The sequence below is a fragment of the Lithobates pipiens genome, unplaced genomic scaffold (genome assembly GCF_037356315.1).
Source record: "Lithobates pipiens isolate NorthernLeopardFrog02 unplaced genomic scaffold, aLitPip1_a1.2 Scaffold_35, whole genome shotgun sequence".
NCBI classification, from domain to species: Eukaryota; Metazoa; Chordata; class Amphibia; order Anura; family Ranidae; genus Lithobates; species Lithobates pipiens.
In genome coordinates, this window is record NW_027507811.1 from 6,164,035 (window position 1) to 6,179,442 (window position 15,408).

Genomic DNA, 15,408 nt, shown 5'->3' on the forward strand with positions numbered 1-15,408 from the left:
CTTCTCAAACATCAAATTTCTCACACGGGGGAGAGGCCGTATCCCTGTCCCGAGTGCGGGAAATGTTATCCGATGAAAACAACACTCGCCAGACATCAAAGAATCCACACTGGGGAGAAGCCGTATTCCTGCTCAGAGTGCGGGAAACGGTTTCTACAGAAATCCACGCTTGACACGCATCAAACTACTCACGCAGGGGTGAGACCGTATTTCTGCCCTGAGTGCGGGAAAGGCTTTCAGCAGAAAACGGCGCTTGTCAGACATCAATACTCTCACACAGGCGAGGGACCGTACTCCTGCTCTGAGTGCGGGAAATGTTTTCAGTGGAAATCGGAGCTTGTCATACATCAAAAATCTCACACGGGGGAGAGACCGTATTCCTGCCCTGAGTGCGGGAAATGTTATCCGCTGAAAAAAACCCTTGCCAGACATCAAAGAATCCACACGGGGGAGAAGCCGTATTCCTGCTCTGAGTGTGGGAAGTGTTTTCTACAGAAATCAATGCTTGACGCACATCAGACTTCTCACACAGGGGTGAGACCGTATTGCTGCCCTGAGTGCGGGAAAGGCTTTCAGCAGAAATCGGCGCTTGTCAGGCATCAAAACTCTCACACCGACGAGGGACCGCATTCCTGCTCTGAGTGCGGGAAATGTTTTCAGTTTAAATCGGCGCTTGCCAGACACCAAAACTCTCACACGGATGAGAGACCGCATTCCTGCTCTGAGTGCGGGAAATGTTATCCGCTGAAAACAACACTTGTCAGACATCAAAGAATCCACACGGGTGAGAAGCCGTATTTCTGTACTGAGTGCGGGAAAAGTTTTGCATCGAAATCCCTTTTCTACGTCCATCGCAGAGCTCACACGGAGGAGAAGCCGTATTCCTGTCCTGAGTGCGGGAAATGTTTTTCAGAGAAGTCCGATCTTTACAGCCATCGTAGAGCTCACACAGCGGAGAAGCCGTACGCCTGCTCTGAGTGCGGGAAATGTTATCAGCGGGAAGCAGAACTTGGCAGACATCAAACTTCTCACACGGGGGAGAAGCCCTATTCCTGCCCCGAGTGCGGGAAATGTTTTCCACTTAAATCGACACTTGTCAGACACGTGAAAACCCACACCGGGGAGAAGCCGTACTCCTGTTCTGAGTGCGGGAAATGTTTCCCAGAGAAGTCCCGTCTTTGCAGACATCATAAATCTCACACACGGGGAAAATAAATGTTCCTCTATGCAGTCCTGATCCTAGAGATGCCACCTGTCTGGGATTCACCCGGACGGTTCGGGTTTGGAATCATGTGTCTGGGATTCACCCGGACGGTTCGGGTTTGGAATCATGTGTCCGGGATTCACCCGGACGGTTCGGGTTTGGAATCATGTGTCCGGGATTCACCCGGATGGTTCGGAATCGTGTGTCTGAGATTTCAGACTGTCTGAAACCCGGACACATTATTCGGGCCGCACTATGACTTCCCAGCAGGTCAGGGTGAGTACAGTAAGGTAAATCGGGGTTCTCAGAGCACCCCTTACATCAGAGTGTCCCTTTATACCAGAGTTCTCGGTGTTCCCCCTTACATCAGAGTTCTCAGTGTTCTCTCTTAAATCAGGGTTCCCAGAGCACCCCTTATGTCAGAGTCCCCAGAGTTCTCTCTTACATCAAAGTCTCCCCTTACAGCAAGTTCAAACGTAAAGGGGGACTCTGTGGACTCTGATGTAAAGGGGGCTTTAGGAACCCTTATTAAAGGGGAATGCAAGGAACTCTGATGCAATTGGTTACTAGGGACCCCCTTACTTCAGAGTTGCCCCTTACACCAGAGTCTTCTCTGTGCATCAGAGTTCTCATTGTTCCCCTTACCCCCCACCCCTGAATCAGGGTTCCCAGAGCATCCCTTATGTCAGAGTTCTCCCTTACATAAGAGTCTGCAGAGTCCCCCCCCTTACAGTGTAAGAGAACTCTGCCAGTTTAGATGTAAAGGGGGACTCTGATGTAAAGGAGGCTCTAGGAACCCTTATTAAAAGGGGAATGCAGGGAGCTCTGATGTCATTGGGACTCTGGTTACCAGGGACACCCCTTACATCAGAGTTGCCCCTTACACCAGAGTCTGCAGTGCTCCCCCTTTTACATCAGAGTCCTTTCCGTGCATCAGAGTTCCTAATACCCCCCCCTCCCCCCTTAAATCTGGGTTCCCAGTGCATCCATTATGTCAGAGTCCCCAGAGTTCTCCCTTACTTCAGAGTCCCCCTTTCCAGTGTAAGGGAACTCTGCGGATTCGGATGTAAAAGGGGAACTCTGTGGCCTCTGATGTAAAGGGGAACTCTGAGGATTCTGATGTAAAAGGGGAACTCTGAGGATTCTGATGTAAAAGGGGAACTCTGAGGATTCGGATGTAAAAGGGGAACTCTGAGGATTCGGATGTAAAAGGGGAACTCTGCGGATTCGGATGTAAAGGGGAACTCTGCGGATTCGGATGTAAAGGGGAACTCTGTGGATTCGGATGTAAAAGGGGAACTCTGAGGATTCGGATGTAAAAGGGGAACTCTGAGGATTCGGATGTAAAAGGGGAACTCTGAGGATTCGGATGTAAAGGGGAACTCTGCGGATTCGGATGTAAAGGGGAACTCTGCGGATTCGGATGTAAAGGGGAACTCTGAGACTTCGGATGTAAAAGGGGGAACTCTGAGACTTCGGATGTAAAAGGGGGAACTCTGAGACTTCGGATGTAAAAGGGGGAACTCTGAGACTTCGGATGTAAAAGGGGAACTCTGAGGATTTGGATGTAAAAGGGGAACTCTGAGGATTCGGATGTAAAAGGGGAACTCTGAGGATTCGGATGTAAAAGGGGAACTCTGCGGATTCTGATGTAAAGGGGAGCTCTGATGTCATTGGGACTCTGGTTACCAGGGACACCCCTTACATCAGAGTTGCCCCTTACACCAGAGTCTGCAGTGTCCCCCCTTTTACATCAGAGTCCTTTCCGTGCATCAGAGTTCCTAATACCCCCCCCCCCCTTAAATCTGGGTTCCCAGTGCATCCATTATGTCAGAGTCCCCAGAGTTCTCCCTTACTTCAGAGTCCCCCTTTCCAGTGTAAGGGAACTCTGCGAATTCGGATGTAAAAGGGGAACTCTGTGGCCTCTGATGTAAAGGGGAACTCTGCGGATTCGGATGTAAAGGGGAACTCTGCGGATTCGGATGTAAAGGGGAAACTCTGAGACTTCAGATGTAAAAGGGGGAACTCTGAGAATTCGGATGTAAAAGGGGAACTCTGCGGATTCGGATGTAAAGGGGAACTCTGCGGATTCGGATGTAAAGGGGAACTCTGCGAATTCGGATGTAAAAGGGGAACTCTGTGGCCTCTGATGTAAAGGGGAACTCTGCGGATTCGGATGTAAAGGGGAACTCTGCGGATTCGGATGTAAAGGGGAACTCTGCGGATTCGGATGTAAAGGGGAACTCTGCGGATTCGGATGTAAAGGGGAAGTCTGCGGATTCGGATGTAAAGGGGAAGTCTGCGGATTCGGATGTAAAGGGGAACTCTGCGGATTCGGATGTAAAAGGGGAACTCTGAGGATTCGGATGTAAAAGGGGAACTCTGAGGATTCGGATGTAAAAGGGGAACTCTGAGGATTCGGATGTAAAGGGGAGCTCTGATGTCATTGGGACTCTGGTTACCAGGGACACCCCTTACATCAGAGTTGCCCCTTACACCAGAGTCTGCAGTGTTCCCCCTTTTACATCAGTCCTTTCCGTGCATCAGAGTTCCTAATACCCCCCCCCCCTTAAATCTGGGTTCCCAGTGCATCCATTATGTCAGAGTCCCCAGAGTTCTCCCTTACTTCAGAGTCCCCCTTTCCAGTGTAAGGGAACTCTGCGAATTCGGATGTAAAAGGGGAACTCTGCGGATTCGGATGTAAAAGGGGAACTCTGCGGATTCGGATGTAAAGGGGGAACTCTGCGGATTCGGATGTAAAGGGGAACTCTGCGGATTCGGATGTAAAAGGGGAACTCTGAGGATTCAGATGTAAAGGGGAACTCTGCGGATTCTGATGTAAAGGGGAGCTCTGATGTCATTGGGACTCTGGTTACCAGGGACACCCCTTACATCAGAGTTGCCCCTTACACCAGAGTCTGCAGTGCTCCCCCTTTTACATCAGTCCTTTCCGTGCATCAGAGTTCCTAATACCCCCCCCCCCTTAAATCTGGGTTCCCAGTGCATCCATTATGTCAGAGTCCCCAGAGTTCTCCCTTACTTCAGAGTCCCCCCTTTCCAGTGTAAGGGAACTCTGCGAATTCGGATGTAAAAGGGGAACTCTGCGGATTCGGATGTAAAAGGGGAACTCTGCGGATTCGGATGTAAAGGGGGAACTCTGAGGATTCGGATGTAAAAGGGGAACTCTGCGGATTCGGATGTAAAAGGGGAACTCTGAGAATTCGGATGTAAAAGGGGAACTCTGCGGATTCGGATGTAAAAGGGGAACTCTGCGGATTCGGATGTAATAGGGGAACTCTGCGGATTCGGATGTAAAGGGGAAGTCTGCGGATTCAGATGTAAAGGGGAACTCTGCGGATTCAGATGTAAAGGGGAACTCTGTGGACTCTGATGTAAAGGGGAACTCTGTGGACTCTGATGTAAAGGGGAACTCTGCGGACTCTGATGTAAAGGGGAACTCTGCGGATTCAGATGTAAAGGGGAAGTCTGCAGATTCAGATGTAAAGGGGAAGTCTGCGGATTCTGATGTAAAGGGGAACTCTGCGGATTCTGATGTAAAGGGGAACTCTGAGACTTCGGATGTGAAAGGGGGAACTCTGAGAATTCGGATGTAAAAGGGGAACTCTGAGGATTTGGATGTAAAAGGGGAACTCTGAGGATTCTGATATAAAAGGGGAACTCTGAGGATTCGGATGTAAAAGGGGAACTCTGCGGATTCAGATGTAAAGGGGAACTCTGAGGATTCGGATGTAAAAGGGGAACTCTGAGGATTCGGATGTAAAGGGGAACTCTGAGGATTCAGATGTAAAGGGGAACTCTGATGTCATTGGGACTCTGGTTACCAGGGACACCCCTTACATCAGAGTTGCCCCTTACACCAGAGTCTGCAGTGTTCCCCCTTTTACATCAGAGTCCTTTCCATGCATCAGAGTTCCTAATACCCCCCCCCCTTAAATCTGGGTTCCCAGTGCATCCATTATGTCAGAGTCCCCAGAGTTCTCCCTTACTTCAGAGTCCCCCTTTCCAGTGTAAGGGAACTCTGCGAATTCGGATGTAAAAGGGGAACTCTGTGGCCTCTGATGTAAAGGGGAACTCTGCGGATTCGGATGTAAAGGGGAACTCTGCGGATTCGGATGTAAAGGGGAAACTCTGAGACTTCAGATGTAAAAGGGGGAACTCTGAGAATTCGGATGTAAAAGGGGAACTCTGCGGATTCGGATGTAAAGGGGAACTCTGCGGATTCGGATGTAAAGGGGAACTCTGCGAATTCGGATGTAAAAGGGGAACTCTGTGGCCTCTGATGTAAAGGGGAACTCTGCGGATTCGGATGTAAAGGGCAACTCTGCGGATTCGGATGTAAAGGGGAAACTCTGAGACTTCAGATGTAAAAGGGGGAACTCTGAGAATTCGGATGTAAAAGGGGAACTCTGCGGATTCGGATGTAAAGGGGAACTCTGCGGATTCTGATGTAAAGGGGAGCTCTGATGTCATTGGGACTCTGGTTACCAGGGACACCCCTTACATCAGAGTTGCCCCTTACACCAGAGTCTGCAGTGTTCCCCCTTTTACATCAGTCCTTTCCGTGCATCAGAGTTCCTAATACCCCCCCCCCCCTTAAATCTGGGTTCCCAGTGCATCCATTATGTCAGAGTCCCCAGAGTTCTCCCTTACTTCAGAGTCCCCCTTTCCAGTGTAAGGGAACTCTGCGAATTCGGATGTAAAAGGGGAACTCTGCGGATTCGGATGTAAAAGGGGAACTCTGCGGATTCGGATGTAAAGGGGGAACTCTGAGGATTCGGATGTAAAAGGGGAACTCTGCGGATTCGGATGTAAAGGGGAACTCTGCGGATTCGGATGTAAAAGGGGAACTCTGCGGATTCGGATGTAAAAGGGGAACTCTGCGGATTCGGATGTAAAAGGGGAACTCTGCGGATTCGGATGTAAAGGGGAACTCTGCGGATTCGGATGTAAAAGGGGAACTCTGAGAATTCGGATGTAAAAGGGGAACTCTGCGGATTCGGATGTAAAAGGGGAACTCTGCGGATTCGGATGTAATAGGGGAACTCTGCGGATTCGGATGTAAAGGGGAAGTCTGCGGATTCAGATGTAAAGGGGAACTCTGCGGATTCAGATGTAAAGGGGAACTCTGTGGACTCTGATGTAAAGGGGAACTCTGTGGACTCTGATGTAAAGGGGAACTCTGCGGACTCTGATGTAAAGGGGAACTCTGCGGACTCTGATGTAAAGGGGAACTCTGCGGATTCAGATGTAAAGGGGAAGTCTGCGGATTCAGATGTAAAGGGGAAGTCTGCGGATTCTGATGTAAAGGGGAACTCTGCGGATTCTGATGTAAAGGGGAACTCTGAGACTTCGGATGTAAAAGGGGGAACTCTGAGAATTCGGATGTAAAAGGGGAACTCTGAGGATTTGGATGTAAAAGGGGAACTCTGAGGATTCTGATATAAAGGGGAACTCTGAGGATTCGGATGTAAAAGGGGAACTCTGAGGATTCGGATGTAAAGGGGAAGTCTGTGGATTCAGATGTAAAGGGGAAGTCTGCGGATTCAGATGTAAAGGGGAACTCTGATGTCATTGGGACTCTGGTTACCAGGGACACCCCTTACATCAGAGTTGCCCCTTACACCAGAGTCTGCAGTGTTCCCCCTTTTACATCAGAGTCCTTTCCATGCATCAGAGTTCCTAATACCCCCCCCCCCCCCCTTAAATCTGGGTTCCCAGTGCATCCATTATGTCAGAGTCCCCAGAGTTCTCCCTTACTTCAGAGTCCCCCTTTCCAGTGTAAGGGAACTCTGCGAATTCGGATGTAAAGGGGAACTCTGCGGATTCGGATGTAAAGGGGGAACTCTGAGGATTCGGATGTAAAAGGGGAACTCTGCGGATTCGGATGTAAAGGGGAACTCTGCGGATTCGGATGTAAAAGGGGAACTCTGCGGATTCGGATGTAAAGGGGAACTCTGCGGATTCGGATGTAAAGGGGAACTCTGAGGATTCAGATGTAAAGGGGAAGTCTGCGGATTCAGATGTAAAGGGGAACTCTGCGGATTCAGATGTAAAGGGGAACTCTGTGGACTCTGATGTAAAGGGGAACTCTGTGGACTCTGATGTAAAGGGGAAGTCTGCGGATTCTGATGTAAAGGGGAAGTCTGCGGATTCTGATGTAAAGGGGAAGTCTGCGGATTCAGATGTAAAGGGGAACTCTGCGGATTCAGATGTTAAGGGGAAGTCTGCGGATTCAGATGTAAAGGGGAACTCTGTGGACTCTGATGTAAAGGGGAACTCTGAGGATTAAGATGTAAAGGGGAAGTCTACGGATTCAGATATAAAGGGGAACTCTGAGGATTCGGATGTAAAAGGGGAACTCTGCGGATTCGGATGTAAAATGGGAACTCTGCGGATTCTGATGTAAAGGGGAGCTCTGATGTCATTGGGACTCTGGTTACCAGGGACACCCCTTACATCAGAGTTGCCCCTTACACCAGAGTCTGCAGTGTCCCCCCTTTTACATCAGAGTCCTTTCCATGCATCAGAGTTCCTAATACCCCCCCCCCCCTTAAATCTGGGTTCCCAGTGCATCCATTATGTCAGAGTCCCCAGAGTTCTCCCTTACTTCAGAGTCCCCCTTTCCAGTGTAAGGGAACTCTGCGAATTCGGATGTAAAGGGGAACTCTGCGGATTCGGATGTAAAGGGGGAACTCTGAGGATTCGGATGTAAAAGGGGAACTCTGCGGATTCGGATGTAAAGGGGAACTCTGCGGATTCGGATGTAAAGGGGAACTCTGCGGATTCGGATGTAAAGGGGAACTCTGCGGATTCGGATGTAAAGGGGAACTCTGAGGATTCAGATGTAAAGGGGAAGTCTGCGGATTCGGATGTAAAGGGGAACTCTGCGGATTCGGATGTAAAAGGGGAACTCTGCGGATTCGGATGTAAAAGGGGAACTCTGCGGATTCGGATGTAAAAGGGGAACTCTGAGGATTCGGATGTAAAGGGGAACTCTGCGGATTCGGATGTAAAAGGGGAACTCTGCGGATTCGGATGTAAAGGGGAACTCTGAGGATTCAGATGTAAAGGGGAAGTCTGCGGATTCAGATGTAAAGGGGAACTCTGTGGACTCTGATGTAAAGGGGAACTCTGTGGACTCTGATGTAAAGGGGAACTCTGCGGATTCAGATGTAAAGGGGAACTCTGCGGATTCTGATGTAAAGGGGAACTCTGCGGATTCTGATGTAAAGGGGAGCTCTGATGTCATTGGGACTCTGGTTACCAGGGACACCCCTTACATCAGAGTTGCCCCTTACACCAGAGTCTGCAGTGTTCCCCCTTTTACATCAGAGTCCTTTCCATGCATCAGAGTTCCTAATACCCCCCCCCCCTTAAATCTGGGTTCCCAGTGCATCCATTATGTCAGAGTCCCCAGAGTTCTCCCTTACTTCAGAGTCCCCCTTTCCAGTGTAAGGGAACTCTGAGAATTCGGATGTAAAGGGGAACTCTGCGGATTCGGATGTAAAAGGGGAACTCTGCGGATTCGGATGTAAAAGGGGAACTCTGCGGATTCGGATGTAAAAGGGGAACTCTGAGGATTCGGATGTAAAATGGGAACTCTGCGGATTCGGATGTAAAATGGGAACTCTGCGGATTCGGATGTAAAGGGGAACTCTGCGGATTCGGATGTAAAAGGCGAACTCTGCGGATTCGGATGTAAAGGGGAACTCTGAGGATTCAGATGTAAAGGGGAAGTCTGCGGATTCAGATGTAAAGGGGAACTCTGCGGATTCAGATGTAAAGGGGAACTCTGTGGACTCTGATGTAAAGGGGAACTCTGTGGACTCTGATGTAAAGGGGAACTCTGCGGATTCTGATGTAAAGGGGAAGTCTGCGGATTCTGATGTAAAGGGGAAGTCTGCGGATTCAGATGTAAAGGGGAACTCTGCGGATTCAGATGTTAAGGGGAAGTCTGCGGATTCAGATGTAAAGGGGAACTCTGTGGACTCTGATGTAAAGGGGAACTCTGAGGATTAAGATGTAAAGGGGAAGTCTACGGATTCAGATATAAAGGGGAACTCTGAGGATTCGGATGTAAAAGGGGAACTCTGCGGATTCGGATGTAAAATGGGAACTCTGCGGATTCTGATGTAAAGGGGAGCTCTGATGTCATTGGGACTCTGGTTACCAGGGACACCCCTTACATCAGAGTTGCCCCTTACACCAGAGTCTGCAGTGTCCCCCCTTTTACATCAGAGTCCTTTCCATGCATCAGAGTTCCTAATACCCCCCCCCCTTAAATCTGGGTTCCCAGTGCATCCATTATGTCAGAGTCCCCAGAGTTCTCCCTTACTTCAGAGTCCCCCTTTCCAGTGTAAGGGAACTCTGCGAATTCGGATGTAAAGGGGAACTCTGCGGATTCGGATGTAAAGGGGGAACTCTGAGGATTCGGATGTAAAAGGGGAACTCTGCGGATTCGGATGTAAAGGGGAACTCTGCGGATTCGGATGTAAAGGGGAACTCTGCGGATTCGGATGTAAAGGGGAACTCTGCGGATTCGGATGTAAAGGGGAACTCTGCGGATTCGGATGTAAAATGGGAACTCTGAGGATTCGGATGTAAAGAGGAAGTCTGCGGATTCAGATGTAAAGGGGAAGTCTGCGGACTCTGATGTAAAGGGGAACTCTGCGGATTCAGATGTAAAGGGGAACTCTGCGGACTCTGATGTAAAGGGGAACTCTGCGGATTCTGATGTAAAGGGGAACTCTGCGGATTCTGATGTAAAGGGGAACTCTGCGGACTCTGATGTAAAGGGGAAGTCTGCGGACTCTGATGTAAAGGGGAAGTCTGCGGACTCTGATGTAAAGGGGAAGTCTGCGGATTCAGATGTAAAGGGGAAGTCTGCGGATTCTGATGTAAAGGGGAACTCTGCGGATTCTGATGTTAAGGGGAACTCTGCAGACTCTGATGTAAAGGGGAACTCTGCGGATTCTGATGTAAAGGGGAACTCTGTGGACTCTGATGTAAAGGGGAACTCTGCGGATTCTGATGTAAAGGGGAACTCTGCGGATTCTGATGTAAAGGGGAACTCTGCGGATTCTGATGTAAAGGGGAACTCTGTGGACTCTGATGTAAAGGGGAACTCTGCGGATTCTGATGTAAAGGGGAACTCTGCGGATTCTGATGTAAAGGGGAACTCTGCGGATTCTGATGTAAAGGGGAACTCTTGTGATTAACTTCAAATGATTAAAAATGTTATTTTATTGTAAAATATATGTATAGTTTATACTAATAAAGGAATTGCCGTGTTCTGGTGAAGTGTTGGGGTTTGACTTGAAGAAAAGATGGCCGCCCTCCGGCCGATGCCCCGGATTCCCTTGCATGGCTGCTATTCCCCAGTTCCCCATCTTCTTTCTATTTCGTATCTATCTTATATGGTTAGTTTGTTGGGTTTCTGTGTCTTCGTTATACACGGTGGACTTGTGTAGCTACACAGATCTGGGCTTCTCACACTCCTGACATCGGGACCCTCCGAGGATTTGGAATAACTCCCTGTGACCATAGTGAGGTCTGACGGGCCCCAAAATGTGCTGAGCGAATGGGGAGGTCACACTGAGCCCGGCGCCACCCCCATTCCTCCAAAATTGGGAGTGTTTGACCGTTCTTCCAGAAGCGCACTTGTGAGGTCAGGCTTTGTTGAAGGCCTCTACTCTAGTTCATCCCAAATGTGTTCTTTCGGGTTGAGGTCAGGACTCTGTGCAGGCCAGTCAAGTTCCTCCACCCCAATCTCGCCCATCCGTGTCTTTATGGACCTTGCTTTTTACACTGGTGCATCTGCCCCCCCCCGCCGCAGTTTGGAGACCACTGGTATAGAGAATGTATTAGATCAGAGGTCTCCACATTTTCCACCTGGATTATGAGCATTGGGAGTAGAAAAGGTCCCAATGTTAGTTGGAGTAAGCAATGCCCCATCTTTGGTGTCATTGGGAGAAATTGTGCCCCACTGTTGTGTCATTGGACCCCATTGTTGGTGTCATTGGGAGGAACTGTGCCCCATCTGCCCCCCTGCCCACTCCGCTGCCCCCCAGTCCACTCCACTGCTCCCCCTGTCCACTCCACTGCCCACTCCGCTGCTCCCCCTGTCCACTCCACTGCTCCCCCTGTCCACTCCACTTCCTCCCTCTCCATTACACTGCCCCCCTGTCCAATCCGCTTCCCTCCTGTCCACTTCATTGCTCCCCTTTTCACTCCATTTCCCCCCAGTCCACCTTGCTGCCCCCCATCCACTCCACTGCCCCCTGTCCATCACACTGCCCCCCCCCGTCCACTCCATTTCCCCCTGTCCATCCCACTGCCCCCTTGTCCACTCCGCTGCCCTCCAGTCTATCCCACTGCCCCATTGTCCATCACACTACCCCCTGTCCACTCCGTTGCCCTCCTGTCCACTTCACTGCTCCCCCTGACTACTCCATTTCCCCCTTGTCTATCCCACTGCCCCCTTGTCCACTCTGCTGCCCTCCAGTCCATCCCACTGCCCCCCAGTCCACTCTGCTGCCCCCCAGTCCACTCCAGTGCTCCCCCTGTCCATAACACTGCCCCCTTTCCCACTCTGCTACTCTACTGTCCACTTTACTGCCCCCTGTCCGCTCCATTTCCCTCCTGTCCATCCCATTGCCCCCTTGTCCACTCCGCTGCCTCCTTGTCCACTCCGCTGCCCTCCTGTCCACTCCGCTGCCCTCCTGTCCACTCCGCTGCCCCCTTGTCCACTCCGCTGCCCCCTTGTCCACTCCGCTGCCCTCCAGTCCACTCCGCTGCCCTCCAGTCCATCCCACTGCCCCCCTGTCCACTCCGCTTCCCTCCAGTCCATCCCACTGCCCCTCCTGTCCACTCTGCTGCCCTTCAGTCAATCCCACTGCCCCTCCACTCCACGGCCCTCCTGTCCACTTCGCTACATTCCAGTCCCTCCCATTGCCCCTCCAGTTTACTCTGCTGCCCTCCTGTCACCTCCGCTGCCCCCCCTGTCCACTCCACTCAACTTCTCGCCCGGTCCACTTCCCCTCCTGTCTATCCCACTTCCTCTCTCCTGCCCAATCTGCTGCCTCCCTGTCCATTCCACTGCCCCCCTACCCCCTCCGATACCCTCCTGTCTATTCCGCTGCCCTCCAGTCCATCACGCTGCCCAATCTGCTTTCCCCTCTGCCCACTCTGCTGCCTTCCAGTCCATCTCACTGTCCAGTCCACTTTGCTGCTCTCCTGTCTACTCCGCTGCCCTCCAGTCCATCTCCCTGCCCTCTAGTCCACTCTGCTGCATCCAGTTCATCCTGCTGCCCTCCTGTCCACTCCCCTGCCAACCAGTCCATCCCGCTGCCCCCCTTGTCCACTCCCCTGCCCTCCTGTCCATATACTGGTACCCTCCAGTATATCCCACTGCCCTCCAGTCCATTTTTCTGCCCCCCTGTCCATCCCGCTGCCCCCAGTCCACTCCACTTCCCCCCTGCCCACCCCACTGCCCCTGTGTCAAACCTACTACTCCCTGTCGGTGCACCTGACTACACCTAGGGTTGCCATCAATCTGGGTTTTGAATCTTGTGTCTGGGTTTCAGTCCACCAGAAACCCGGCCACAAATCCTCATTAGGGGATGGTGATAGGAGGCTTCACATTTACAGAAGATAAGGTTAATAAGGTCGCTGTCAGAGTAGGGAAAGCGGGGAGCCCGGCGCTTCTTCTCCTTGGAGACCAAGAGTAATCCCTGTCTGCTTCTCACAGCTCTATATACAGTACATGTGTCTGGAGAGCGGGGGAGGTAGACTGACACGGGCTGTGGGTGTTCCCTGTATGGTAGGGGTTTTCTGGACCTGTACTCGGGGGGGGGGGGGGGGGGGGTATTACAGAGGTATGATGGGGGACACAGCACTGCTTCCTGTGGGGTGATTAGCTGTGTACTGGCAGGAGTAGGGATGGATACAAAAGGGGAAGTTTGTGGTGTCCTATGTGGAGTGGACTACTTTGGGGTGCCAGGAGAAGTGTGCGTCTGCTTTCGAGTGCTGTGAGTAGGGTGTAATTCTTTGGGGTGCTGTGGATAGGATGGTCCGCTTTGGGGTGCCTTGGGTCTGATGGACTGATTTGGGCGCTGCCCCTGTGTCCAACCCACTGCTCCCTGTCGGTGCACTTAACTACACCTAGGGTTGCCAGCAAACTGGGTTTTGAATCTTGTGTCTGGGTTTCAGTCCACCAGAAACCCGGCCACAAATCCTCATTAGGGGATGGTGATAGGAGGCTTCACATTTACAGAAGATAGGGTTAATAAGGTCGCTGTCAGAGTAGGGAAAGCGGGGAGCCCGGCGCTTCTTCTCCTTGGAGACCAAGAGTAATCCCTGTCTGCTTCTCACAGCTCTATATACAGTACATGTGTCTGGAGAGCGGGGGAGGTAGACTGACGTGGGCTGTGGGTGTTCCCTGTATGGTAGGGGTTTGCTGGACCTGTACTCGGGGGGGGGGGAGGGGGGATTACAGAGGTATGATGGGGGACACAGCACTGCTTCCTGTGGAGTGATTAGCTGTGTACTGGTAGGAGTAGGGATGGATACAAAAGGGGAAGTTTGTGGTGTCCTATGTGGAGTGGACTACTTTGGGGTGCGAGGAGAAGTGTGGGTCTGCTTTCGGGTGCTGTGAGTAGGGTGTAATTCTTTGGGGTGCTGTGGATAGGATGGTCCGCTTTGGGGTGCCATGGGTCTGATGGACTGATTTGGGGATTTGGGTGCTACTTCAACCCCCCCCCCCCACCGCTGTTAACATATTTGGGTCACACCCACTGTTAGCCGCGGCACTTATAAAGCAACATTCCTACTCTCTTTAGGCCACCCTAAAGTGCCCAAGGTCTTTTACATTCCTATTGTGTATAGTACAAAATGTTGTGCACCAGAACTTTTTTGGGTTAATTGCTCGGCAACACAAATTGCTAACCAGCCAATCACATGGCAGCAACTCCATGCATTTAGACATCTAGATGTGGCGAAGACGACTTGCTGAAATTCAAATAGAGCACCAGAATGGGGAAGAAAGTGGATTTACGTGACTTTGAGCGTGGCATGGTTGTTGGTGCCAGATGGGCCGGTCTGAGTATTTCTGGGATTTTCACACACAACCTTCTCTCGGGATTTGCAAAGAATGGTGGGGAAAAGAGAAAATATCCAGTGAGCGGCAGTTGTGTGGAGGAAAAGGCCTTGTTGAGGTCAGAGGAGAATGGGCAGACTGGTTCCAGATGATAGAAAGGCAACAGTAACTCAAATGACAACTCGTTATACCCGAAGTATGGCGAATACCATCTCTGAACGCACAACACATCCAACCTTGAAGCAGATGGGCTACACCGGGTGCCTCTCCTGTCAGCTAAGAACAGGAAACTGAGGCTACAATTGGCACAGGATCACCAAAATTGGACAATAGAAGATTGGAAAAAGTTGCCTGATCTGATGAGTCTGGATTTCAGCTCCGACATTCAGATGGTAGAGTCAGAATTTGGGGCATGGGTCCATCCTGCCTTGTATCACCGGTTCAGGCTGGTGGTGGGGGTGTAACGGTGTGGGGGAATATTTTCTTGGCACACTTTGGACCCCTTAGTACCAATTGTGCACCACTTAAATGCCACGGCCTACCCGAGTAATGTTGCTGACCATGTCCATCCCTTTATGACTACAGTATCCCCATCTTCTGATGGCTCCTTCCAGCAGGATAATGCACCATGTCACAAAGCTCCAATCATCTCACCACTGGACAATGAGGTCACTGTCCTCCAATCACCTCACCACTGGACAATGAGGTCACTGTATTCCAATCACCTCACCACTGGACAATGAGGTCACTGTACTCCAATCATCTCACCACTGGACAATGAGGTCACTGTACTCCAATCATCTCACCACTGGACAAGGAGGTCACTGTCCTCCAATCACCTCACCACTGGACAATGAGGTCACTGTCCTCCAATCACCTCACCACTGGACAATGAGGTCATTGTACTCCACCTCACCACTGGACAATGAGGTCACTGTCCTCCAATCACCTCACTACTAGACAATGAGGTCACTGTCCTCCAATCACCTCACCACTGAACAATGAGGTCACTGTCCTCCAATCACCTCACCACTGAACAATGAGGTCACTGTCCTCCAATCACCTCACCACTGGACAATGAAGTCAC

General features: G+C 51.0%; 1 protein-coding gene across 1 annotated transcript in view; it reads left to right on the forward strand.

Annotated features, from left to right (window-relative positions):
- The window catches only part of LOC143956101 (uncharacterized), a 43,933-nt gene extending 33,408 nt beyond the window's left edge, over nt 1-10,525 (forward strand). The window contains exon 2 of the mRNA XM_077466237.1: nt 11-10,525. Coding sequence (XP_077322363.1) covers nt 11-1,215 — 1,205 coding nt within the window. The 3' untranslated portion in view covers nt 1,216-10,525. The remainder of the gene's footprint in view (nt 1-10) is intronic.
- The last annotated feature ends 4,883 nt before the right edge of the window (nt 10,526-15,408 follow it).